This window comes from Colius striatus, chromosome 13 (genome assembly GCF_028858725.1).
Source record: "Colius striatus isolate bColStr4 chromosome 13, bColStr4.1.hap1, whole genome shotgun sequence".
Lineage (NCBI taxonomy): Eukaryota > Metazoa > Chordata > Aves > Coliiformes > Coliidae > Colius > Colius striatus.
The window spans coordinates 1,281,468-1,308,274 of NC_084771.1; the positions used below are offsets into that span (position 1 = coordinate 1,281,468).

Sequence of the window (26,807 nt, forward strand, 5' to 3'; positions counted from 1 at the left end):
TCCCGCAGGTTCAGGGGCTGCCCCGGCCGTGGGGTCTGTCCGTGAGCCGCAGTCCCGCAGGTTCAGGGGCTGCCCCGGCCGTGGGGTCCCTCCATGAGCCGCAGTCCCGTGGGGTCAGGGGCTGCCCCGGCCGTGGGGTCTGTCCGTGAGCCGCAGTCCCTGGGGTCAGGGGCTGCCCCGGCCGTGGGGTCTGTCTGTGAGCCGCAGTCCCTGGGGTCAGGGGCTGCCCCGGCCGTGGGGTCTGTCTGTGAGCCGCAGTCCCTGGGGTCAGGGGCTGCCCCGGCCGTGGGGTCTGTCTGTGAGCCGCAGTCCCTGGGGTCAGGGGCTGCCCCGGCCGTGGGGTCTGTCTGTGAGCCGCAGTCCCTGGGGTCAGGGGCTGCCCCGGCCGTGGGGTCTGTCTGTGAGCCGCAGTCCCGCAGGTTCAGGGGCTGCCCCGGCCGTGGGGTCTGTCTGTGAGCCGCAGTCCCTGGGGTCAGGGGCTGCCCCGGCCGTGGGGTCTGTCTGTGAGCCGCAGTCCCGCAGGTTCAGGGGCTGCCCCGGCCGTGGGGTCTGTCTGTGAGCCGCAGTCCCTGGGGTCAGGGGCTGCCCCGGCCGTGGGGTCTGTCTGTGAGCCGCAGTCCCGCAGGTTCAGGGGCTGCCCCGGCCGTGGGGTCTGTCTGTGAGCCGCAGTCCCGTGGGGTCAGGGGCTGCCCCGGCCGTGGGGTCTGTCCGTGAGCCGCAGTCCCGCGGGGTCCGGGGCTGCCCCGGCCGTGGGGTCTGTCTGTGAGCCGCAGTCCCGCGGGGTCCGGGGCTGCCCCGGGACTCGCGCGTTTAATAACGTGTCGGTCGGTGTATTTTAAGGACCGGCCGGCCGGGGCGAAGCGATCGCAGCGCGCCTGTGCGGCCGCGGCCGTGGCTCCTCCCGCGGCCTGCGCCGGGCCGGGCCTGCAGCTGCCCATGGCGGCGGGGCCCATGGCGGCGGGGCCGCTGCCGGTGTACGTGTACAGCCCGGAGTACGTGGCCCTCTGCGACTCCCTCTGCAAAGTGCCCAAGCGGGTCAGCGCCGGGCCGGGGGCCGGCGGGGCGGGGGCCGGGGGGTTGCGGGCTCGGCGGGACCCTGCCCCGCGTGGGGGGGGCGGCGGGGCCGCAGCGGCCGGGCCCGCGGGAGGCCGCGGGGAGCCCCGCGGAACGGGCCGGCCCTGGGCCGGGGCCGGGGCCGGGCGGGAGCAGCGCGGGGGCCCAGGCACGGCCCGGCCCGGCGGGGAGCGAGCGGGGCCGCGGACGTGGCGCTGTGCCCGGCCCGGCCCCGCCGGCCGCTCGACACCCGGCTCGGCTGTGCCCCAGGGGCTCTCACCCGTCTGCTTCTTTTGTAGGCCAGTATGGTTCATTCGTTGATCGAAGCGTATTCCTTACTTGACCAGATGAAGTAAGTGCTCCCGTTTATCTGTGAAGGGAATACTTTCTTCTCTGCCAAGGTTTGGGAGATACCGGCTAACCGCAGGTCTTACCCCGTCCCTGCGGCAGCAGCATTAAAGGAGCCCACACAGTGTGTATTTCTAGGATCTAGGCAATGCCTGGTAATTACGGTGGGTGTAATTTACGGGTCCCCTTCCCGGCCCAGGGCAGTGTCAGTTGCCTTGAGCATCCTCCGCAGAGTCCTCTGTCCCCCGCAGCTCTCGTGCCTCTGAGCAGAAGGGATGGTGTAGAAACCATCCTCCTTGGTTCTGCTCCGAGTCCACCGGCCGGGGCTGATGCTGAGAGGGGCTGTGTTGCTCTGTTCTGGTTGATATGGGAGACTTTTTGTGGGGCCTTAGGTGCCCCACAAAGGTGAGGTCTGAAATGGAAGAGTCCCCCCCCCCAACACGGGGGGATATGAAGGGGGAAAAATACCCCAAGCTTAGCTCAGCCTCTCTTATGTTGCAAGAAACTGCCCAAAGAAGGCTTCTGGTCTGAGGAGCCTAAAGCGATGTGTTCAGCTGAACCCTGGAGCCCCTTGTCCTGATCCTGATCTTGTCCCTTCCTCTTCTCTGCCCAGGATAGTCAAGCCCAAAGTGGCCTCCATGGAGGAGCTGGCGAGCTTCCACACGGATGCTTACCTGCAGCACCTGCAGAAGGTCAGCGAGGAGGGCGATGATGACCACCCCGAGTCTGTGGAGTATGGACTGGGTAAGGACATGGGCCTTCAGCAAGAGATCCACTGGCTGTCAGGTCCAGAACTGTCTTTCCTGGGGCTGAGGGCTGAGCTCAGGTGGGCTGCTGGGCTGTTTGGGGAGGGAAACACTCTTGGATGGGGTGTTGCTGAACCCCTCCAGCCAGCGGTTGCCTGTCAGGTTGGCGTTTGCCCCGTTGCTAGCAGAGGGTGCTGCCAGCCTCATGCTGCTGCTCCGTGTGCTCTGTCCCTGACATAGCATGAGCCTTTTGCTGCTCCTTTGAGGATCTCAGGCAGGACAGAAGGCTCTGACGTGCTGCTCAGCACAGGCTGCAGGGCAGGCTCTGCTCCAACACCACGAGCACCTCCTTCATTGACCTTGGTGTCTACAGGACTGTCGCTCTCTCATATCCTCACTGCCCTGCCCGGCTGCTCTGTAGTGTGCTTACCATCCTTTACCCTCTTTTAATACATTATCACAGAGACACCACCAGTCTTGGCCAGTGACAGGTCTGCCTTGGAGTGGTCTCTGTCTGACATGGGTCTGTCTGATGGTGTCTTCATAGAACCACTGAATGGTGGGGCTTGGAAGGGACCTTTACAGCTCATCCACTCAAACCCTCTGCCAAAGCAGCTCTCACCTAGATCAGGTCACACAGGAACATGTCCAGGTGGGTCTTGAAGACCTCCAAGGAAGGAGCCTCCACACCCTCCCTGGGCAGCCTGGGCCAGGGCTCACTGAAAACTGAAACAGTTTCCCCTTGTGTTTCAACGGAACTGTTTGGGTTCGAGCTTCATCCCATCACCCCTTGTCCTGGCACTGAATACAACAGAAGGTGCTGCCCCAAGCTCCTGACACCCACCAGTGAGAGATTTGGAACTATGAATGAGCTGCCCCCTCAGTCTCCTCTTCTCCAGCCTGAACAGCCCCAGGGCCCACAGCCTTTCCTCAGAAGGAAGATGCTCCAGTCCACTCACAGAAGCCACCCCTGCAGCATCCCTCTCTACAAAAAGCTTGCCATGCAAGCCAAGTACAATTCCTTTTCCTGCTTACAGCCCCTAAATCTGCCCTGTGTGTGTCCAAACGTGATACCCATTGGGAGGGGTTTGTGCCCTGTCTTTTTCATTGTGCCTGGAGCAGGAAGTTAGAGAGGCAGTTAAGTAACTGAAAAGAAAGAGAATGTGCTCTTCCTCCCCCAGAGGAAGAGTGACAGGTGGATTTTTGCCCCCAGGTTACGACTGTCCGGCCACTGAAGGAGTGTTTGAGTACGCGGCAGCCGTGGGAGGAGCCACCATCACCGCAGCCCAGTGCCTGCTGGAGGGCAAGTGCAAGGTAGCAATTAACTGGCCTGGAGGGTGGCATCATGCAAAGAAGTAAGGAAACAATCTCTTCCCTTGTGTTTTCTCACCTGGTGTCTGAACCGTGCCTCCTCCTAGCTCCCAGCTTCCCTGAGAACCCGCAGGGTTAGGCAGTCCAGCTGCTAAAAAGAGCGAGGTGTGAGAGGGGTGAGGGAAGGCAGGGAGTGGACAGGAAAGAAGCAGAGCACAGGGCAAAGGCCTCAGGGTAGTCCGGTTGCTTCCTGACCCTGGGGCTGTCATGGGCTGCAGCATGGGCCTGGGGCAGGTGTAATCAGAGGTCCTACCATCTCTGGGAGCTCTAGTGAGAGCTGACTGCAAAGTGGAGCATCTTCCTTCTGAGGAAAGGCTGCGGGCCCTGGGGCTGCACAGTCTGGAGAAGAGGAGACTGAGGGGGGAGCTCATTCGTAGTTCCAAATATCTCTGCTTTGCCACAGCTGCTGAGGCCTCAGCTGGAGTCCTGTGCCCAGTTGTGGGCTCCCCAGCTGCAGAGGGACAGGGAACTGCTACAGAGAGGCCAGTGCAGGGCCACCCAGATGCTCAGGGGACTGGAGCATCTTCCTTGTGAGGAAAGGCTGCGGGCCCTGGGGCTGTTCAGGCTGGAGAAGAGGAGACTGAGGGGCAGCTCATTCATAGCTCCAAACATATCACTGGTGGGTGTCAGGAGCTTGGGGCAGCACTTTCTCTCTGTTGTATCCAGTGGCAGGACAAGGGGTGATGGGATGAAGCTGCAACACAAACAGTTCCATTGAAACACAAGGAGAAACTGTTGGAGTGTTTGAGTGAGGGAGCCCTGGCCCAGGCTGCCCAGGGAGGGTGTGGAGGCTCCTGCTCTAGAGGTCTCCAAACCCACCTGGACACGTTCCTGTGGGAGCTGTTTTGGCAGGGGGTTGGACTAGATGATCTCTAAAGGTCTCTTCCAACCCCACCATGCTGTGATTCTCTGAAAGTCCGTAGTGAAGGGCTGTGGAGAAGCAGATGGTTGTGTAGCACCCAGCTTGGGAGAGAATGGGAATGTGGTTTGAAGAGTGCAGGACTTATGGTTGGTGGGTGGCTTAGAGCTGTGATGATCTCCCAGAACAACAGGAGAGGAAGTAAAAATGTCCCTGAATCCTGTGATTCTGTAGTGGTAAAATACTTTGCTTCCCTGTTTTCCTTCTATTTCAGCTTGTGTACCCCATCTCCCACAGCATGAGGCCTGTCTGCAAATGCAAACAGAGCAGCAGCCTTCCTTGTCCCCAGCTCTCTGGCCTTTGCAGGGCCCTTCTGTTTCCCTTGGGAACCCCAGAAATTAGCAGAAACCATGTATCTAACCCCAACAACTTGCACATGAGTGCAGAGGTTTCTCTTCTTGCTCCAGTGACTTTTCTGACCTGACAGAGGATTTCCCCTCTCCTGGTCAGAGCTGTGCTGAATGTGGGCTCAGCTATGGCTTGCTGAGAAAGGAGAGTCTAGCTTGGCTGAGCTGAGTCCTTTTGCTCTTCACAGGAGGGATGGCTTTGGAAAAGTTGTCTGTTCTCTTTTATGTGGTTTGCATGGTTTATAACGTGCCTGTAACAGAGTGAATCTTAGCAGCGTGGCTGCTGTGGAGCCGTGCTGTTAACACTCTTCTGGGAAGAAAGCAGTTTTAAAAAGGTATTAAGTACTCAATGATTCCAAAGGAGCCTTCAGAGTCACCTCAGTGAGATGACATGGGGTGCTGCAGGGCTGGCAGCAGCTGTGGTGGATGCCAGCCCAGCGTGAAAGTCCAGCCAGGCTGACACACAGCTGCAGGTGCCTGGTGCTAGGACCCGTGTCCTGGCAAAATACCTCTGCTTTTGTCAAACAAATCTTGCTGCCTGATGGCTTAGTTAGTTTCCAAGGTCATAAAGGTAGGAATGGTGACCACACTTGGGGCTTTTGAAGCTTGGGATGCCTTTGGGCAGAGAGTGAGATGCCAAGTTCCTGCCTTTTCTTGACCCAGCCCTGCCCTCCCTTCTGGCAGTGACAGTCTGAGCTCTGCTTTGTGGATCTGTGGCACAGGGAATGCCAAGTGCTGGCCCTGAGCTGCATCTCTGGTGCTGGCCAGCCTATGTCTGAGCTGGCCTCGTGCTCTGCTTGGCCTTCAGTTTGAAAGAGATGATGTGTTACAGCACAGAGGGAGTGGCTGAGACATGACATGGTTTGCTTTGCTTCCTTGTGGGCTGGGAAGGAGGGAGGAGTGTGGCATGTGATCACAGCTAAGGAAGATTCTGCTAACATTCCAGTTCTCAGCATCACTGTAAACAGAGTCACTGGGAAGCAGCTGTGCTCCATGACATCTGCAGGGAGTGAGAACAAGGGCACTTGTGCCACCCTGTGCTTGCTCTTCCCCGTTTCCAGCTGTTTGCTGAGCAGGGGAGTGTCAGGGGAGACGAGCTGAGTGCTGTGTCTGAAAGTCAAGAAGTGTGTTCAAGAGGCACATCTTAGACCCTGGAGTCTGTTGAGCCTGGGAAAGAGGAGTTTGGACTCTCCTGCTGCAAAGGATAAAGCTTTGGCTTAAATCAGCTGTCCAGGGCTGGCCTAAGAGTGCATGTGGACCTGTGCCAAGTGGTGATGCCCACTCAATCTTGAAGTGAGTCTGGAATGCAGGTTAAGGCACTTGGTTGTTCCTTTGATGCCATCAATAAGGAAGCTGCCCCCGATGTATGTGAGGGATAAATCCATGCCACATCTGTCCTCTGGCTGCTGAGGCTGGCTGAGTCTGAGCACAGGAGCTGTGTTGGGAGGGACTGTGTGTGGGACGTCCTGTTTGCATCTTCCTTGGGGAAGAATGGAAAATGCTGCTTTGGAGAGAGATTTAACCTTCACACCGTGAGACTCTGGGACAAAGCAGCAGTGTTGCAACTGCCTTGGACCTGCCTTTCACTGCTAGGACCCTCCTGAGAGCTGAGACCTAGATGGCAGGGATGGGGTAGCTGCCTGCAGTGGCCAAGCCGGAGGCCTGTCCTCTGGCTGCAGAAGGAGAGGAGTTAAAGCCAGGTGAGGGTTGGAGTCAAGTGGCTCCAAATCTCTTCAAAGTATGTCAGGTGTGGAAAGCCAATGTTGTGTTGGTGCAGCAGTGACATGGTCAGGGGGAGCTTGCCAGGCCCCCCGTGGGTCAGGGTCTCTCTGCAGGAGAGGCAGATGATGCTTTACCAGCTGCCAGCGAGCTCAGGGTTGAGGAGTGATCAGCACAGGCTCCCTGTGCTTCCCAGCCACGCTTTCAAATGCTCCTGACCCATCTCTTGGTCACTGCTGGGCCTTGGGCAGAGGCTCTTCATCCTCCTCCATGCCCCTGCGAGGCAGAGTGTCACAGAGACCATGCTGAGGTGAGTGGTGGCCGTGCTGCTGATGTTCAAGCTCAGGGGCCTTGTTTTCACAGAGATGAGGCTTCTGGCTTCTGTTACCTCAACGATGCTGTCCTGGGGATCCTGCGTCTGCGCCAGAGGTTTGACCGTGTCCTCTACATTGACTTGGATTTGCACCACGGGGATGGTAAGGCCCAGCACAGGCTGCAGACAGCCACATGAGCTCAGGGGAAGGAATGACAGGAGTCAGGGCAGTAGGGCTTTGCCTTCTGTGACAGCTGTGGCTTTGCCTCCTTTCACTACAGTCATGTTCCCTCGACCTGTTTCTGCTTCGTTCTGCTTTATGGGTTTGCCATTTGCAGCTCCTCAGACCTCTCTGGAGGTTCTGGGCAGCTGTAAAGCAACAACCAGCTTGTTCCCATCCCAGCCATCCCCTCTGCCATGGCTCTTCAGCACGGTCTTCGCCCAGACCCCTGGCTCCCATCCTGGCAGAACAGCTGCTGACAGCATTTAATTGTTTTGTGGCACCACTGCAAGAGGGCAGCTGTCAGTAACAAATGCTGCTGTTCAAAAAAGGCTTGGCACTACAAAACTACAGCCAGAGCTGGCCTTGCTGGAAGTGCTCTGCCTTTCAGGGATGTCATTTCAGCACCGTTGCATGTTTCCTGCTCTCCCGAATCCTATGGTGTGTTTCATTTTGCTCTGTTTTCCTTCCACGTTCTGTTTTGTGTTACTCCTCTTTCCCTGCCCACCCTGACTGTTTTAATGTGTCTTTAAGGAAAAGGCACATTGAGAAAAAGCAAGAGGGCTCAGTAGCTCTGATTCTGATCAGAGCCAAACTCTGGCCAAGGCCTCCCTTGCAGGCCAAGCAGTGCAGGCAAGTGCTACTAACGTGGGCACTCACCTGGGTCATTGGGATCCAAGTCAGGACTAATGAGTGTGAGACCTGTCAGTTGTGACCTTTGCTGCAGTTGAACCTGGGTCTCTGTGGGTGAAGGATGGATTTATTGAGCCACTCCTGGTTTGCTGTGGTGTTCATTCTTTCCCTGCTCTGCTTGCAGTTGTGTTTGTGTGGCTTGGTTGTGTGTTCGCTTCTGTGAATGGTAATGGAAAGCTGTTTTCCCTTTTTGGACAGGAGTTGAAGATGCTTTTAGTTTCACCTCCAAAGTCATGACTGTTTCTCTGCACAAGTTTTCACCAGGATTTTTCCCAGGCAAGTTGAACTGCTGAGATTTCTGCTACTTTGGTTTGTGCATCACCGATGAGGCCCCAGCAAAGACAAGTGCCATCCCTTCTGGCTGGCAGAGATGTCCTGCTGCCTCTCCTGTTCACCCAAGAGGAGGAAAAAGGGGGAAAGCACATGTTTGGAATTTACCCCTTTCTGGTTGTGGCTGAGCTCTGGGCAGAGCCACTGCTGCCTGACAGAACAGGGCAGAGGGCAAGAACCAGTTTCATCCAAGCCCTCCTCTATGGGTGATGGCAAGTGTACTTCTCCATAAGCATGCCAAAAGCCCTGGCTCTCTGCTCTCCTCTGAGACATCCTACATTTCTCTTGCTGCTGATTCCCTTTCCCTCACAATCATCACAGAATCCCAGAATCTCATGGGCTGGAAGGGACTTGGAAAGCTCATCCAGTGCAACCCCCCTGCCAGAGCAGCACCACCTAGAGCAGGGCACACAGGAACCAGCTGGGTTGGAATGTCTCCAGAGAAGGAGCCTCCACAGCCCATCTGGGCAGCCCCTGACAGTGCTCCCTCACCTCAACAGGGAGCAAGTTTGTCCTTGTGTCTCTCTGGAACCTCTTCAGTTCCAGCTTGTTGCCCCTTGTCCTGTCACTGGCCATCCCTGAGCACAGCCTGGCTCCAGCCTCCTCACACCCACCCTTGATGCATCTGGAACCATTCCTGAGCTCACCCCTCAGGCTCCTCTTCTCCAAGCTGCAGAGCCCCAGCTCCCTCAGCCTTTCAGCACAAGGCAGATGCTCCACTCCATCATCTCTGTGCCCTGTGCTGAACTCTCTCCAGCAGTTCCCTGTTCTGCATCTGAGGGGCTCAGAACTGGACACACTATTCCGGATGAGGCCTCTCGAGGGCAGAGCAGAGGAGGAGCAGAACCTCTCTGACCTGCTGCCCACAGCCCTTCTAACCCAGCCCAGGATGCCATTGGCTTCTTGCCCACGAGGGCACGCTGCTGGCCACCAGCACCCCCAGCTCCCTTTCCCCTGTCCTCCTCTCTACCAGGCTGTGCTGGTTCCTGGGGTGTTCCACGGGGTGTTTGTGTTTTGCAGGCACCGGGGATGTGACGGATGTTGGCCTGGGGAAGGGTCGCTATTACAGCGTCAATGTGCCCATTCAGGATGGCATTCAGGATGAGAAGTATTACCACATCTGTGAGAAGTAAGCCCTGCCTGCTGTGATACAGGTTACTTGGGTGGAATGGCAGAGAAGAGAGAGACTGCACAGATTTTGTTTGTTCACTGCTTCTAATTCCATTTTACCCTTAAGGCTTGTCCCTTCCCCTGCTACAGGTTTTGATTACAGTGAACATGGGTCTTCAGAGGTCTCAGAGTTCTCTTCCAAATCCTTAGGCCAACTGAATGTTTAGAGTAGAGTCTGAATACAGAACATCTGAATGCAGTTATTTGTGGTGGCTGGAGGATCTCTCTGCCATGGGTCAGCCTTGTCTGTTTAAGGAGAGACCTCCTTACTCTAAGGGGTAGTACAAAGTGGGCCTTGGGCAGGAGTGGCTACTTCCAGCTTTTGCCTCCTTTTCAATCCACATCAGCAAGAAAAGTGAGATTTCCTTGTGGGGTGAACTGCACACCTATAAACACACAGGCTGCAAAGAGTCTGGCAGCTCCCACCGAGAACAGGTCACACAGGAACATGTCTAGGAGGGTTTGAAGACCTCCAGAGCAGGAGCCTCCACACCCTCCCTGGGCAGCCTGGGCCAGGGCTCCCTCACCTCAGCACTGACAGAGATTTCCCTTGTGTTTCAATGGAACTGTGTGTGTTGCAGCTTCTTTCCATCACCCCTTGTCCTCTCACTGGATACAACAGAAAGTGCTGCCCCAAGCTCCTGACAGCCACCAGTGAGATATCTGTACCTATGAATGAGCTCCCTGATGCTCACGTTCTCTTGACAAAGGCAAAAACGTTTATGTCAGGGATCACTCCTGTTTCTAGCTCAGCTTTTCACACTGTTGTGGAAAGAACATGTTTGTCTCCATTATTTGCCTTGTATTTTGGGCTTTGGAGCGCAGTGCTGGGAAGAGGATTGTTCCCTTTGTGGTGGTCATTACGCAAACACTCTCCTGGAGCAGTGGCAGGTGTCTGCCATGCCCACTTGCATTTGCAAGAGAGAACACTTGCAATGAGCTATCTCCAGGCCACTGTTCCTCCTGCACCCCAGCATCTGCTGGAGCCAGGGGAAATGTATTTCAGGCTCAAGAGCCAGAGGAGAGAGCAGAGAACCCAGACAGAGCCTTTCTCTGTTGGTCCTGTTCTGGTGAGAGGTGAGGATTGTTTCGCCAGACCTTGCTCTCCACCCTGACTGCCTCTGGTCTGGCTTGCAGCTCTTCTCTTCAGGACAGCCAGTGTAAACATGGGGTTTGGTGCTACCACTAAGCTCATGAGGACTGACTAGATCCCTCTCCCTGTTTTCTCAGTACTGCTTTTGCCTCCATCATCCTTGTGAGGAGCACTTTGAGAACTAAACTTACTGCTGGAGAGCAGTGGAGGCAGAAGGCTAACTGGGAGCAGAGGGAGCATAACTGGTATGAGTGGGGTGGGAGCAGAGAATGCAGAAAGCTTTAGAGGCATCAGTGGATCTGAGGGACCAGGGCTGTACCAGCAGCATCCCTGTGAACCGTGTGTGTGGTAAGCCCTGCTGCTTTTCCCCTCTGCAGCGTGCTGAAGGAGGTGTATGCTGCCTTCAAGCCCGACGCGGTTGTGCTGCAGCTCGGGGCAGACACCATCGCTGGAGATCCCATGTGCTCCTTCAACATGACTCCTGAGGGAGTGGGCAAGTGCCTCAAGTATGTCCTGCAGTGGCAGCTAGCAACTCTCATCCTGGGAGGAGGTGAGTGTGCACACATCCTGCTGTTCATAAGGGATTGGGTTTGTCCTGTGACCCTTCCTCGAGCGTGTGCCCTTGGGCTTGGCAGTGACTGGCGTGTGCAGGGTGAGGGCTGGGCAGTGGCAGGAGGGCACCCCAGTGCTATTGTCACACAGACTTTCCCAGTTTGTCCTCTCAAATTTGCCAGTGCTGAGGAGTTCATCAGCAAATGAACTCCTGTGTGACCTGATCTAGGTGGGAGCTGCTTTGGCAGAGGGGTTGGACTGGATGAGCTCTAAAGGTCCCTTCCAACCCCCTCTAACCATGCTGTGAGTCTGTGAATGGCTGGGCCTCTGTGTTATACTTTATGGATCAAAGGAATCCCATCATTTCCACTGCTGCCCTTGCTCTTCTCTCACTGTTACCTTTGAATACCTTCTTGCTGCCAGGAGAGAGAGCAGTGCATGGGGCTGGGGGATTCATGCTGGGTCAGAGATGGTCGCTGCAGAGGCCTGGCCTGTGTGACACCAGGTTCAGTTTAGGAGGTGTGATCTTGCATATGGTGTCGTTCAGACCTGGCCTTGTGTAACCAGTAAGTGCAAAATGAGCACAGCTTCAGTGGATGAAATAAGCTGTAAACTGGGCATGTTGCCTCTGTGATTTGTTCCTTCCACTAAAATCTCTCCCTCTCTTCCCTTTCCCCACTCTGCCCCCTCCAAAATCATACTTTTTGCTGGAAACAGGAGGCTACAACCTTGCCAACACAGCTCGCTGCTGGACCTACTTGACTGGGGTAATCCTTGGGAGAACACTGTCCTCTGAGATTCCTGACCATGAGGTAAAGCTCAGACAGACCCTCCCTTCTCCTTGTGTGAGAGCTGAGGTGTTCCCCCCAATCCAAACAGCATCCTCTCTGCTCAGTACTGTTCTGTTGAGACACTCCTGTAACAATAATGCACTGTCCCAGCCACATGGTGGGTGCTTGTTCCCAAAGCTTGAGGCTGGCTGCATCTTTTTGCAAGGCATCTGAAGTGCCAACAAACTCCAGCCTCAGGTAATTGCAGAGAGCAAGGGGAGGGGGAGTCACCCCCAAAGGAGTCATTAGAATGTGCATGTGGTTTTGCCAGGAAAGAGCTAGGCCCTTCTCAAGGCTTTACATTTTATCCCTGCTGTCCTTGAGTTTACCTTGAGAGTACCAGCTGCAACTGAAGCTTTTCTGACCATCAGTCCTGCAGTGGGCCGTGGGGCTTGAGTGGGCTGAATGGCTGGTGGAGGGACACAATGAAGCATCAGTAAACCAGTGCGAAACAGTTCCATAAATGATGTTGAGGTCTTTCTGTAAGGTGTGGTTCCTGTGGGGTTAATAAGTGAGGAAGGCCGAGGGAGCAGAGCATCCTCGTGTGTGATGCGGCTGAGGTGGCTCCTCCAGGCAGAGCCCTGTGCTCTCAGCCCCAGCCAGGAGGGCTGCTTGTCCTCCTCAAGCTTCTGCACTGGGGAGCAGTTAAATGGTGCTCTGCTTTGCACCCAGCTGGGGAGTTTTTGCCCCTGTGTGGCCACGTGCTCTGTGCTTGGAGGACTGAGTGTTTTTCCTGGGGCACCAACTGCATCTCCCCAGGCAGCAGCGGGGCAGGGTCAGGGCCCCCGGGCAGTGTGTGCAGGGCACTTTGTGAGCTGGGGGTGTTGGGAAGGGAGGTGTTGGCAGCTAAATGAAAGGCCAGTAACCAGCACAGGGAATGGTGATGATACAAGGCACTGCTACTGTCTTTGACTCTCTTCAGTGGAATCTTCTGTTGGCCCACAGAGCAGCCTGACAGGCAGGATGTTGCCTGCCCTGAGCCAGCTGCTATGGCCATTCTGTGTGAATAGCTGATGGACTTGCAGAGAGGGCAGCTCCTTCACCCTGCCATTCAGAGGCTGGTAAACACAGAGTGGTTTGAGGTTTGCTGTAACCTGCAGCATTCAGGAGCTGCTTCACTTTCCTTGCCAGTGCTGGCACGTTGAGGGCTGCTTGGAGAAGCCCTTGTTGCCCGTGCCAATGCAGAGATGTTGGTCTTAGGTTGCCAGATACGCCACCTTCAATCTCACCCTTAAAGAAAACATCAGCCCTGTGCATCATGAATCACTTGGGAGGTTCTGATGTTCTGAATTTCCCTGTCTTTGGCACAACAGCTTTAATCTGGACTAGCTCTCCATGGAGTGAAGCTTTCCAAGGGCAGCAAGAGGACCAATTGCAACTTCACCACTGAGTGTTTAACCCTGTTGTGTCCTGCTGCTTTGATCAGTGCTGAGTGCTTGTGAGACAAAACTACTGGCAGTCATTTTGTGATGCCTCATTCCTGTGTAGAGCTCACACGCTGCAGTTTCTCATTCAGGCTCAGCTGCATGCTACTGGAGCTCTCAACCACAGTAGCACATTATTGTCAGCAAGAGCAGGGAGCTGATCATTGCCCTGGACTCGGCTTTGCTGAGGCTGCACCTCCAATACTGTGCCCAGTTCTGGGCCCCTCTCTACAAGGACATGGAGGTGCTGGAAAGGATCCAGAGGCAGGTTACCAAGCTGGGAAAAGATTTGGAGCATGTCTCAGGTGAGGAAGGGCTGAGGGATCTGGGGCTTTTTGGACTGGAGAAAAAAGGGCTGAGGGAAGGTCTTCCAGCTCTCTACAACTACCTGAAAGGAAACTGCAGCGAGGTGGGGTCGGTCTGTTCTCCCTGGAACAAGAGGAAACAGCTTCAAGTTGCACCAGGGGAGGTTCAGGCTGGGTGTGAGGAGGAATCTCTTGGCTGCCAGGGCTGTCAGGCATTGGAAGGGGCTGCCCAGGGAGCTGCTGGAGTCACCGTCCCTGGAGGGGTTTCAGAGCTGGGTGGCTGTTGCACTGAGGGCAATGGGCTGGTGGGTGATGGGGCTGGGACAGAGGCTGCACCCCATGGGCTGAAAGATCCCTTCCAGCTGAAACCACTCTGTGTTTAACCTTGAAGCACATGTGGTTTTTCTCTTTGCAGGTGTTTTACAGTCAGGGCAGTCCAGCACTCCGCAGGGTGCAGCAGGGAGATGAGAGGAAGGGTGTCTTACAGGCAGCACTTGAATGTTGTTCATGCCAAAAATCGGGTTTGCAGGTTACCTGGTGTGAAAATTAGTGTCAGCAGCTTTCCCAAAGACAGCCTTGTGATAAACATGAGCCTGCTTTTGGCTGCACTGCTTAGTTCTGCATCCCCAGCCCTTGAGTTGACAACAGTTGCAGGTGGGCACAGACACTGCAGGAGCATCTCTTTGATGCTACTGAAGCTACATGTGCCTCTCAGGGAAAATGTTTTTGCCTTTGTACAAATGGATACCCATGGGGACTCCTTCCTCCAGCCTCAGCTAGCCAGAGACTTGTCTGCTGACTCTCCTCTTCCCTGCAGTTCTTCACAGAGTATGGTCCTGACTACGTGCTGGAGATCACCCCGAGCTGCAGGCCAGACCGCAATGAGCCACAGAGGATCCAGGAAATTCTCAACTCTATCAAAGGTGAGTTGTCCCAGCTAACACTCCCTGCTTCAGGCTTCTTAAAGGAGGCATCAGGAAAGCTCACTGGAGCCTTTGTTGGTGACTGGAATGAAGAAGCACATTCACTTGACTGCTCGTGGTGTGCAGCAGCATCCATCTCCTGCTTCCCTTGGGATTCTCAGTGTTAGCAGCCTGTCAGCTCAGAGCTGTGGGTCCCTGTTAGCAAAAGTTGCCATTGCTTTTCCTCTGGCTGGGCAGAGGAGCACAGGGCCTGGTCCCTTTTAGAATCATAGAACAGCCCAGTTTGTAGGACACTTCATCTGGCCCAACATTTTGTGAGAGAGGGAGCCTAGGTGAGATTATCAAGCACCCTGTCCAGTCACATCTGGTAACTCCCTGGGGAGGTTGTTCCAGTCATTGATTCACTGTAAAAAGTTACTTTCTTATAATGAGGTGAATCCTGTCCTGGTGCAGCTCATATCTGTTGCCCCTTGTCCTCTCCATGTGGCTGTAAGTGAAGAGAGTGCCTGTGTCCTCTCTGTAGCTGCCCTTCAGGTACTGTGATGACATCCCTCCGAGCCTTCTCCAGGGAAAAGAGACCCAACTCCATCAGTCTTTCCTCATCAGGCAGGTTCTCCAGCCCTTTGGTTATCTTTGTGGCTCTCCTTTGGATGCTCTCCAGTCTGTCCATGTCTTTGCTGATTTGTGGAGACCAGAACTGCACATGATATACCAGGTGGGACTAAGAAGTGCAGAGTAGAGTGGCATGTGATCCCATCTCTATTGCTGCTAGTAATGCCCCTGTAGGTGCTGCCCTGGATCCAATCTGCCCTGTCCTTGCTGCAGTGGTGCACTGATGGATCACATTCAGCTTGCTGTGCACCTTTCAGCACGACTGCTCCCCAGCCAAGCAGACCTGAGCCTCAGCTGAGCTCACTGCTGATTCTCTCCAAGGTGCAGGACTTACTTTGCTCTTGTCTTTGTTAAAACTTGTTAGACCACCCTTCCAGCTTGTCCAGATCTCTGTAAGATGTCTCTGCCTTCTGATGTGTCCACCTCAACACTCAGTTTGGTGTCACCAGCGAATTTGGTGAGGTTGCTTTCAATCCCATCATCCAGATTGTTCATGAAGATGTTGAACGCTCTGGGGCCCAGCATCACCTCACTGGGACAGGCTTCCAGCCTGAGGAAACACCATTGCTCACCAGCCTCTGTGTGCTGCCTGTGAGCCACTTCCCTCCCTACCCACTTCACAGACCACATGCCCAGCCTGTGTTTTGCCCAGCTGTGGGAAACAGGGGCCAACACTTTCATAGCATGACAGCATGGTGGGGGTTGGAAGGGAGCTTTAGAGCTCATCCAGTCCAACCCCCTGCACAAGCAGCTCCCACCTAGATGAGGTTTTTTGCTGAAATTCAGGTAACCAACATCCACTGCTCTCCCCATGTCCACTGAAGATGTTGTTGTGTTGCAGGAGATGACCACATCAGCCTGGTGGGATCTGCCCTTGCTAAATTCACACTGGCTTTTCCCAGTCACCTGCCTCATTTGGTATCTAATAGTTTCTTAGGAAGACTTGTTCATGACTTTCCCAGGGATTGAAGGAAGACTAATGGGCCTGTAGTTTTCTGGGTCCTCTTTTGAGCCCTCCTTGTTGATGGGTGTGGTAGTTTCCCTCTTCCAGGGTATGTGCAAGGTCTGCCCATGGGTGAGGGCAATCCCTGGTATCAGTACAGGCTGGGGCATGAAGGGGAGATGTCCTGCAGAGATGGGCTTGGAGGATACTGGTGGGTGAAAAGCTGCACCTGAGCTGGCAATGTGGGCCTGCAACCTGATCAGATCCTGGGCTGCATCACCAGCAGCACAGCCAGCTAGGGGAAGGAAAGGATATTCTCCTCTGCTGCTCTCTGGTGAGCACCAGGAGGACAGGGAGCTACTGGAGCAGGTCCAGGGGAGGACACAGAAGATGGTCTGAGGGCTGGAACCCCTGTGCCAGGAAGAAAGGCTGACAGAGCTGGAGATGATCAGCCTGGAGAAGAGCAGGCTCCAGGGAGACCTTGTAGCAACCTTTTGGTATATATGAAAAGGTCTGTTAAAGACACAGATGTTTCACTGAGGTCTGTAGTGACAGGACAAGGGGCAATGGCTTTAAACTGAGCGAGGGCACTATTAAGTTGGACATAAGGAACATGTTTCCCAGTGAGGGTGGTGAGACACTGCAGCAGGTGGCACAGAGAAGCTGTGACTGCCCTGGAAGTGTTCAAGGCCAGGCTGGATGGGGCTTGGAGCAGCCATTGCCCCTTGTCCTGGGGAGGGGATATCCCTCCTGACCTGACCAGGAGGGCAGGAGAAACAGCATCACTCCAGAGATGGGAGGGAGAGATCTGTTCTGTGCAGACCTTGCAGCACATCCACCTTGGAGGAAGGACAAGGCAGCAGGGAGTGAGTGTGTGCCACGAATCCCAAACCAGCCAGCAGCAGGAGAAGCTTGCAGCAGAGGCAGCAGGGCTTGCCTTTGGTAGCTCCTGAAGCCTGGCTCAGAGGAGGGCAGCAGCCCCTGCACAGGGAGGGGGGCTGTGTTGGGCCTGGGGTTCCTGTGGGGCTGCCTGGGCCCTGTCACACCTCAAATACCAGTGGAAGTAACCTTTTCTGCCTTTCCCTCACAGGGAACCTGAAGCACGTGGTTTAGTGGAGAAGGAAGGCTCAGGTTTCCCCATTTCCCACGGGGAAGATGCTGTGTTTACGTGAGCAGCTGCTGGAGTGTGTGGCTGCAGGACAGAGCTGGAGGAAATTCCTGTTGGTTGGTTGATTTTGTTCTCTTTAAAGAAGGAAAATGCTGTGCACTGAGCCCCATGGCTGGCCCCAGGCAGGAGCCACGGGCTGCCAGTGCTGGCACAGCCTCTCTTGCTCCGTTCTCGTTCCCTTTTGAACATCACAGAGTTGATTCTCGCAGCTGCTTTTACATGTTTTCCAGGAGGGCGGCTCCTGGGAGCTGTGGCCCCTCCCCAGCTGCAGCCCAGGGCTGTGTCCTTCCCTACAGGAGCTGCCTGGGGCAGGGCCTGGGCTGTGCCTGTGCCCACACACAGACACACACACACACTGTGCTTTTCACTGGGGTTTATACAAAATAAAGTGTTTGAAGTATATCCTGAGTGACAATAAACTGCCCATGAGCAGCAACGTGGCCTCGTGGGCAAGAAGCCAATGGCAGCCTGGGGGCATCCAGCAGAGTGTGGGCAGCAGGGCCAGGGAGCTTCTGCTCCCCCTCTGCTCTGCCACATGTGCTGAGGCCTCAGCTGGAGTCCTGTGCCCAGTTGTGGGCTCCCCAGCTGCAGAGGGACAGGGAACTGCTGCAGAGAGGCCAGAGCAGGGCCACCCAGATGCTCAGGGGACTGGAGCATCTTCCTTGTGAGGCCCTGGGGCTGTTCAGGCTGGAGAAGAGGAGACTGAGGGGGCAGCTCATTCATAGCTCCCAATCTCTCACTGGTGGGTGTCAGGAGCTTGGGGCAGCACTTTCTTTCTGTTGTCTCCAGTGACAGGACAAGGGGTGATGGGATGAAGCTGCAACACAACAAGTTCCATTGAAACACAAGGAGGAACTGTGTCAGTGTTTGAGTGAGGGAGCCCTGGCCCAGGCTGCCCAGGGAGGGTGTGGAGGCTCCTGCTCTGGAGGGCTTCAGACCCCCCTGGACACGTTCCTGTGTGACCTGATGTAGGTGGGAGCTGCTTTGGCAGGGGTGGTGCTGGCTGAGCTCTGAGGGTCCCTCCCAATTCCCCCGTGCTGGGGCTGTGATTCTGAGTACTTGGGCAGCCTTGTCCTGTCTCTGCCCCGTGCCCTCCGTGCCCTGCCCCACAGCCCTTCCTGCATGGGCCCGGCCTGGAGGGGCTCAGCAGCCCCCTGCCCTGGAGGTGCAGGATGTGACCCCCTGAGCCCCTCCCACGGCTCCTGAACCACAAGGGGTCTGGGCACTCTGGATGGGATCTGAGCACTCTGGATGGGGTCTGGGCACCCTGGATGGGATCCTGTCACCCTGGATGGGATCTTTGCACCCTGGATGGGATCTGGGCACTCTGGATGGGATCCTGTCACATTGGATGGGATCCTGTCACACTGGATGGGATCCTGTCACCCTGGGTGGGTTCTTTGCACCCTGGATGGGATCTGGGCACTCTGGGTGGGATCCTGTCACCCTGGATGGGATCCTGTCACCCTGGATGGGATCTTTGCGCCCTGGGTGGGATCTGGGCAGCCTGGATGGGATCCTGTCACCCTGGGTGGGATCCGGTCACTCTGGATGGGGTCTGGGCACCCTGGATGGGATCCTGTCACCCTGGGTGGGATCTTTGCACCCTGGATGGGATCTGGTCACTCTGGATGGGATCCTGTCGCCCTGGGTGGTGTCCGGGCACCCTGGGTGGGATCCTGTCGCCCTGGGTGGTGTCCGGGCACCCTGGGTGGGATCCTGTCGCCCTGGGTGGGTCCGGGCACCCTGCCCGCCGCCGCCGCTGGCCGCAGGAGGGGCCGTGTCGCCGTCCCAGGCGTGTGGGGGCGGCCTCCGGCCGGCAGGGGGCGCCCGCGGCGCGGCGGCAGCGGCGGCGGATATCCGGAGCGGCCCGGAAGCCGCGGCCCTTTCCCGGCGGAGCGCAGCCATGGTGAGAGCGCGGCGCGGCCGCTCCCCGCCGCCATCCGCCGCCATCCGCCGCCCGCGCTGCCGCCAGGCGTGTGGGGCAGAGCCCGGCGGCGGGGCCGGGGCCGGGGGGCGCTGGGGAGGGGCGGCTGGCGGGGGAACGGCCGGGCCCGGCGGCGGCATTAACGCGTCCCGTCTCGTAGGCCCGCGGTCCCAAGAAGCACCTGAAGCGCGTGGCTGCGCCCAAGCACTGGATGCTGGACAAGCTGACCGGCGTCTTCGTGAGTTCAGAGCGCCGCTGGGGACGGGGACGGCGGATGCTCCCGCCCCGCCCGCGGCAGGGGCCATTCCCCCTCGGCGTGGCGGCGGCGGTGGGCCGGGGCGGTCGGGCAGAGCGGAGCAGGAGCCTGCTTGCTCTCAGGGGCTTTGCGAAGCGCCTTTGTTTTGGCCGGTTCGTAAGGGCTCTGGCAGGGGGATGACGAGCTACTCGCTTTGAAGCGTTGCTCGTGTTGTGCTTTCTGTGCGGGGGGGTCAGCAGATGGTGCTGTGTTCAGAGCCGTGTTTGTGAGGCTGGGAAGAGCAAAGGGGGAGAAGACGCTGTGTATAGCGAGGGCGGATAGCTGCAGCCTGTCACCGCCAGCTTGGAGGTTTGGCTCTGAAGCCGTCCTTGGTGGCTGCTGCTGAGGGGGCAGTGGCATCGTGCCTCAGGGGACGGGCAGTGCTGCTGTTGTTCTGGAGCACCCAGCAGAAAGCTTCTGTTTGCAGGCACCTCGTCCATCCACAGGCCCTCACAAGCTGAGGGAGTGCCTTCCACTCATCATCTTCCTGCGGAACAGGCTCAAGTACGCCCTGACAGGAGATGAGGTCAAGAAGATCTGCATGCAGAGGTTCATCAAGATAGATGGCAAAGTGCGCACAGACATCACCTACCCTGCAGGCTTCATGGGTGAGTGAGTGAGGGGACTGGGGCAGGTACCTCAGGCAGCTCTGCTGTGCTGGTAGGGGGGTGTTTTGTGAGGCTGCCACGATCTGGGGGGAAGGATGCTGTCCTGGTGGAGGTGAAGAAAGGTAATATTCACAGTTATCTCACTGGTGGGTGTCAGGAGCTTGGGGCAGCACTTTTTTTCTGTAGAACCCAGTGATAGGACAAGGGGTGATGGGATGAAGCTGGAACACAAACAGTTCCATTGAAACCTAAGGAGAAACTATTTCAGTGAGGGAGCCCTGGCCCAGGCTGCCCAGGGAGGGTGTGGAGGCTCCTTCCTTGGAGGCCTTCAAAACCCACCTGGGCACATTCCTATGTGACCTGATCTAGGTGGTAGCTGCTTTGACAGAGGGGTTGTGCTGGCTGATCTCTGAAGGTCCCTTCCAACCCCCACCATGCTGTGATTCTGTGATCAGCAGTTGCTGTTTGGAGTTGTGTCCTACAATGAGTACCAAAGCCAGATACTTGTAGCCTGCAACTGGTGGCTTATCTGTGCATAAACTGCTGTTCAGGCTTCAGCCTCTGCTGCTTTGCAGCATGTCACAGTAAAAGCTGTGAGCCTGTGGCCTGGGAAGCCACCAGCCTCAGCACTCACGCCTGAAGTCATTTGTGTCACTCAAGTTTAGCAACCTCTAGTTTAGATGTGAGCTGTGTGCTGAGTGTTGTAGCTGATGATGGCTGGGGTTTGATTTCCCTCTCTGGTTCCAGATGTCATTAGCATTGAGAAGACAGGCGAGTATTTCCGCTTGGTCTATGACACCAAGGGCCGCTTTGCTGTTCACCGCATCACAGCTGAAGAGGCAAAGGTGAGGAGCTTCAGCTTGGGCCTGCTTGGGTTTGGTTGGAGTGGGGTTTTCTCTTTGCCATCAATGGGAGCTGTTAGCTCTCTGCCCTGAGAGATGAGCACATAAAGGCTGACGGTGGGACTCTGCAGCTTGGAGAAGAGGAGCCTGGGGGGTGAGCTCAGGAATGGTTACAGATGCATCAAGGGTGGGTGTGAGGAGGCTGGAGCCAGGCTGTGCTCAGGGATGGCCAGTGACAGGACAAGGGGCAACAAGCTGGAACTGAAGAGCTTCCAAAGAGACACAAGGGCAAAGTTGTTCCCTGTTGAGGTGAGGGAGCACTGTCAGGAGCTGCCCAGATGGGCTGTGGAGGCTCCTTCTCTGGAGACATTCCAACCCAGCTGGTTCCTGTGTGCCCTGCTCTAGGTGGTGCTGCTCTGGCAGGGGGGTTGCACTGGATGAGCTTTCCAGAGACTGTAACTCTGATGCTGCCCGTGGTGCAGCAGCCTTGAACTCCTGCCGGGGTCTGTTAAGGAAGTGTTTACCAAGCTGTGCCTGGCTGTGAGGGAGGGTCTCCTGCATGTGTTTCCTCAGCCCAAGCCTGCTGGGATGCCTGAGCCACAAGTCTCTGCTGTCCTTGGCATGACTTTCCCGTGAGCAGGTTGTGCACACACACAGTGGGGGGTAGCTGCCTGTGCTCTGGCCAGCCATGGTGTGGGTTTGGGATCTCTTCAGCACCCCGTGATACGCTGCAGCTGCTGCACTGTGTGGTCCCTTCAGTCCCACAGTGGCTGTGGTGGAGTCTGGTGAGAGGCAGGAGGAAACTCTGTTAGCCCTGGCAAAGAGGGGTGGATGTCTCCTGGGTCCTGAGGAATGGCAGCCTTTGCCTCTGCTGCATGGCTGCAGCCTTCAGGACAGGGTGGAGAAACTGCCTTGGCTTAGGCTTTCCTGGCAAGATGCAGCCAGTGTTTGTGGAGAGGTCAAAGCCCAGCTCGGGCAGCTGCTGCTGAAGCTGTACAGGTGTTGTGTGTTGGGCTGTAGCACAGCCAGAGGCTGTCACTCAACTGGGCAGGTTGCTGTCTGGGCTCCTGGGGTGTCTGGAGTGTTCTGCCCAAGCCGTGCTGTGCCTGGCAGCTCTCTGGAGCACAGGAATCCCCCAGCCTCAGCTGAGCAGTGTTGGGGTTGCTTTGCAGTACAAGCTGTGCAAGGTGAGGAAGATCTTCGTGGGCACCAAAGGAATCCCTCACCTGGTCACCCACGATGCCCGCACCATTCGCTACCCTGACCCTCTCATCAAGGTGAATGATACAGTCCAGATTGACCTGGAGACAGGCAAGATTACAGATTTCATCAAATTTGACACAGGTAGGTCCTGCTTCCCATGTCAAACCTTGTGCTGTTCCCCAGCCTGGGCCTTCAGTACAAATGCCAGACGTTTCTCCTCTAAAGTCTCCTCAGTAGTGGCAGCCTTGGGAAAGGAGTTGTTTCCCCTGGGGCACTTCTGCTTGGACCTGGGGTTCCTGCCATGGGCTGGCAGTGGGAGGCATTTGGCAGAAGCAGTGTGCTGGTGGAGAGGCTTCCTGAAGCCGGCTCTGGCGGGGCTGTGAGCAGAAAGCACTGGCCGGGCACAGGGAGGTTGCTGGTGCCTGGGTGTGAGAGGTGTCAGTTGTCAGTGCTACAGCAACTCCTTGCTTCTGACACAGCCAGGGAGGTGCTGGGGAAGGTGTGGTACAGCCTGGGGGAGCTCTGTGGCTCCTCAGCCTGTGCCGAGGTGATGCTCCTGTGGGACGTGGCTGTCCCCAGGTGCTCCTGGGGCCGCTCCATGGGCCAGTGCAGGTCTGTCCCTGCCTGTGCAGAACAGCTCAGCCTGGCTGCCAGCTCTTCTCACACCCATCCTTCCCCAGGGAACCTGTGCATGGTGACTGGCGGTGCCAACCTGGGCCGGATCGGGGTGATCACCAACCGGGAGAGACACCCCGGCTCGTTTGACGTGGTTCACGTGAAGGACGCCAACGGCAACAGCTTTGCCACCAGGCTCTCCAACATCTTTGTGATTGGCAAGGTGAGGCTGTGTGGGCACCAGGTGGGTGGGCACTGCTGGGGGCTGCTGCCTGAGGCAAGGAGGCACTGCAGCATCTTCCTTCTGAGGAAAGGCTGCGGCCAGGGCTGTTCAGGCTGGAGAAGAGGAGACTGAGGGGGCAGCTCATTCATAGCTCCAAATCTCTCACTGTTGGGTGTCAGGAGCTTGGGGCAGCACTTTCTTTCTGTTGTATCCAGTGACAGGACAAGGAGTGATGGGATGAAGCTGCAACACAAACAGTTCCATTGAGGGAAAGCTGTTTGTGTTTCAATGAGGGACCCAGGCTGCCCAGGGAGGGTGTGGAGGCTCCTGCTCTGGAGGTCCTCAAACCCACCTGGCCACGTTCCTGTGTGACCTGATGTAGGTGGGAGCTGCTTTGGCAGTGGGTTGGGCTGGATGATCTCTAAAGGTCCCTTCCAACCCCAACCATGCTGTGATTCTGTGTCCTCTGTAGGCAGCTGCCTTCCCCACACAGTGCAGCTCCCTGTGGCTTCTGCCTACTCTGGGCTGTTCACTTGGGGAAGGGGAAGCATCTGTACATTTAGGAACGGGGATGTTTTCAAGAAGCAGCCCTGGGAATTTTTTAAGCCTTCTGGGAGCTGAGCAGTGCTCAGATCCTGACCTGGCCGCTGTCTCACCATCCTTGGCAGGCTCTTCTGGCCATGTTGGGAAGGGTTGGGTTTGGGTTTGGTGAAGAGCATCCTTCAGGGATGTGACTGAGAGACAGCTGCTGGCCCGTAACACCTTCATCACCTTCTGAAGAGGCTGCTCCTGGGCCAGTGCCACAGCCCCATGTGCATGGCCCAGCATGGGCGAGGGATGGCCTCTGCTGCTCTTTCCCCTGAGAGTTGTGCCCCTGCCTGTGTTTCCTGATGCCAGCTGGCTGCTTCTTCCTTGCTGCAGGGCAACAAGCCGTGGATCTCGCTGCCCCGTGGGAAGGGCATCCGCCTGACCATTGCTGAAGAGAGGGACAAGAGACTGGCGGCCAAGCAGAGCAGCGGCTGAGCTGCAGCTCGGGGCTGGCAGAGGCCTGGCCCTACAGAAATTAAACCGTTTCCCAAATGGCTGTGTGAGTGGCTGGGGAGCGTCCCAGGGCTGGAGGGAGACGGGCTGGCTGGGCTGAGGCCACACTCTGCTCTCTGGGAGGGTCTGCTCTGCTCGTCAGGGGAGACTTGTGGTGATCTGAGCAACTGCCAGAGCCATCTTCCAGAAGGATGGGGAACCTCCTGCAGCCCTGTCCTTAGGAAGGTGTTTGCATCAGTGCTCCAGGACATCCAGTGCTGCTGGAGGAGCAGGAGACTGGGAAGAGCCAGCTGTGCTCTTCCCTGGGGCCAGTGGTACCAGACAGGCTTGAGGCCCTGGCCCTGGGATGGAGCAGAGAGGGGAGGGAGGCTCTGTGGCTGGTGGTGAGTGGGTTGGGCTCTGAGGGGGTGACTCTTGGCAGCCTGAGCCCAGCTGGTGGCTGCTCCCAGCACAGGTCCCTCAGGGGATGTTTCCTCTGGCAGCTGCACAGGTGAGGCTCCAGGGCTGGGAGTGCAGGGACAGCTCTTGGGAGGGATTTGGCCAGGGTGGAGGAATGAATGGCTCAGGACCCCAGGAAGCCCAGCAAAGGCAAGTGCCAAGCACCCTCCCAGGATGGGCTGGTGGCTGTGGGAAAGGCCTTGGGGGCAGGGATGGGCAGCATGGACCTGCCTCTAGTCTGCTGGGCCCAGGGGAGGCTGTGTCAGCACCTGCTGTGGGCTGGGGCTGGCAGACTTGGGCACCAAGAAGGGAGGGCAGCTGCAGATCTGGCTGCTGGGGAGCTGGAGGTACAGGCCTGGAGCAGTGGGGCTGTGCAGCTCTGCTTTCCTGTGTGGGCATTGCCACAGCCAAGATGGACCAGGCACAGACCAGCTCTGGGGGAAGCCTGTGAGCTTTTATAGGCCTCAGGAAGCGTCCCTGGCAGAGCAGAGCCTGGCAGCACCGTGTCCTTGGGACAGCTGTGTCCCTGCACCCGTCCCTTGTGTCAGCTCAGCACCACCCACCAGCTCTGGGAACAGCCTGGTGCTGGCTGTGTGGCTGCTGCTGTGGCTGTCCCACCGTGCAGGAGCAGGAGCAAGCCGTGGGCAGAGCCCCCAGAGGATCAGGAGGGCAGTGAGGAAGAGCTGTGTGCCACGGGCTGGGCGGGCAAGCAGCTGCCTGGGCCCCACAGCCGAGGACTTTCCCCACAGCCCCTGTGTGAGCCAGGACGGGCTGGAGATGGACCTGACTGACGCCCCCGGGGCCGGGCAGCTCCGGTGGGAGTTGGGGGTGGGGAGAGGCAGGGTCGGACCTGATTGAAACCCACCGTGGTTCTGGCTGAAAATGGGTTTCGGATGGACACCAAGGAGCAGTTCAGGTACAGGATGGGGACAGCAGGGCCAGGGCACTGATGGTGGCCTGTACTGAGCCCTGGTGAGGCCACACCTCCAGGACTGTGTCTGCTTTGGGTCTTGCACTACAAGGACATGGAGGGGCTGAAGCGTGGCCAAGAGACGGGCAGCGAAGCTGGGGAAGGGACTGGAGTCTGATGAGGAGCAGCTGAGGCAGCTGGGGGTGTTCAGCCTGGAGAAGAGGAGGCTGGGGGGCGACGGGAGCACTCTGGCAACTCCCTGAAGGGAAGCTGTAGCGAGGGAGGGATCATCTCTAGTAATGAATGAAATGGGTTCAGGTTGCAGCAGGGGAGGTTTAGGTTGGAGCTGAGGAAGAACTTTTTCACTGAGGGTTATTAAGCACTGGCACAGGCTGCACAAGGAGCTGGTGGAGTTCCCATCCCTGGAGGTGTTGGAAAGACACAGGTGAGGTGCTGAGGGACAGGGGTTAGTTCAGTGATGGGCCTGGTGAGTGTGAGCTGAGGGGCTGTGCTGAATCTTAAAGGTGTTGGAAAATGATTGTGTGAAATGCCTCAAAAGCTGCCCCATGCTACTGTTGCTCTGGGGAAACTCGGTGCCCTCTGTTGTGCTGCGGCTGAATTACAGAGAGGGAGAAGGGTCCCAGCAGCAAGTGACTCAGCTGAGAGCTTTGCCCAAAGGAGAGGCAGGAGGGAGTTGGTGATTCAGTGCTGTGCTTGGCAGCAGCTGGCTGAGCCCTGCCTGCAGTGTTTCATCCAGGGCAGTCACCCACTCTGGGTTACCCTGGCAGGATGCTGCTTGGCAGCTCTGTGACCAAAGAGGTTCCCAGAGCAGAGACAGGAGGCCTCCCCCCGCTTCTTATCTCACCGTTTGCCCCACGTCTCTCTTAGGGCAGAGACTGGAAGACATTTCTGTGTATAAACTCATCCCTTCCTCTCATCCTGCCTGGGAATGATTCAAATGGAAAAGCTGCTCCCTGTGCTCCAGGTCTGTGTGCAGAGCTGGTCAGAGCCTGAGTGGAATGAGTTCCACATTATGAACAAGCAGCCTCTGCTTCTCTGCTGCAGACACTGGCGTTCACATGCAGTGTGCCCGAGAAGCACAGCCAGACCGTCCTGCTGCCCAGCCTGAGCAACAAGGCCTGCACTGTGCAACCTGCTGCTGAGGGGAACACTGGAAGGGCCTGCAATTTTCTATCTGCAAGCTAATCAAGAAAAAAAACCCCTGTGAGCTCACTTAAAACCCCCTGACCATGAGCTCTGAGAATAAGAAGCATTGGGCACGTGAGTTGCGCCAGCACAGTGACCCTTGTAGCTCACCCTGCCTTGGGCAGGAGGTTGGACAAGAAGACATTCAGAGGTCCAGGGTAAGCTGAAATTGTCCTGTGATCTAGTTGGAAGCTGGGTTTCTTGGTGGCTAGAGGCCAGGCATAGGGAAACTTCAGGCTGGAAGTCTGACCACTAGATGTGGTGGCCACTAGCCCTTGTGCCTCTGCAGCCTCCCTGCTGAGCGCTGCCTGGCACTGGCCCTTCTGCCCCGGGGCAGGGAGAGGCTGCAGGGGGAGGGTGTGCAGCCTGGGGGGGCAGGGCAGCAACAGGGGGATGGGGGTAGCACAGTGGTCCTGCTGG

The 26,807-nt window shown here is 57.0% G+C and overlaps 2 protein-coding genes across 4 annotated transcripts in view; both read left to right on the forward strand.

Annotated features, from left to right (window-relative positions):
- Positions 1-17,481, forward strand: part of HDAC8 (histone deacetylase 8) — a 20,809-nt gene extending 3,328 nt beyond the window's left edge. The window contains exons 1-11 of one of the 3 annotated variants that reach the window (XM_062006966.1): positions 901-1,035; positions 1,353-1,405; positions 2,015-2,145; positions 3,361-3,502; positions 6,867-6,979; positions 7,928-8,005; positions 9,080-9,188; positions 10,700-10,872; positions 11,592-11,686; positions 14,251-14,356; positions 17,002-17,481. In XM_062006966.1, the coding sequence (XP_061862950.1) occupies positions 937-1,035; positions 1,353-1,405; positions 2,015-2,145; positions 3,361-3,502; positions 6,867-6,979; positions 7,928-8,005; positions 9,080-9,188; positions 10,700-10,872; positions 11,592-11,686; positions 14,251-14,356; positions 17,002-17,024 (1,122 nt within the window). In that variant the 5' untranslated portion in view covers positions 901-936 and the 3' untranslated portion in view covers positions 17,025-17,481. Of the gene's footprint in view, positions 1-900; positions 1,036-1,352; positions 1,406-2,014; positions 2,146-3,360; positions 3,503-6,866; positions 6,980-7,927; positions 8,006-9,079; positions 9,189-10,699; positions 10,873-11,591; positions 11,687-14,250; positions 14,357-17,001 lie in introns of those variants that run through there. The other 2 variants (XM_062006968.1, XM_062006967.1) reach the window with 2 other exon arrangements.
- A 1,459-nt stretch (positions 17,482-18,940) lies between these two features.
- RPS4X (ribosomal protein S4 X-linked) lies at positions 18,941-23,872 on the forward strand. Its single transcript, XM_062006688.1, has 7 exons — positions 18,941-18,988; positions 19,167-19,244; positions 19,729-19,909; positions 20,657-20,754; positions 21,924-22,095; positions 22,635-22,792; positions 23,714-23,872. The coding sequence occupies exons 1-7, from the start codon at positions 18,986-18,988 to the stop codon at positions 23,813-23,815; spliced, it is 792 nt and encodes a 263-aa protein (XP_061862672.1). The 5' UTR covers positions 18,941-18,985; the 3' UTR covers positions 23,816-23,872.
- The last annotated feature ends 2,935 nt before the right edge of the window (positions 23,873-26,807 follow it).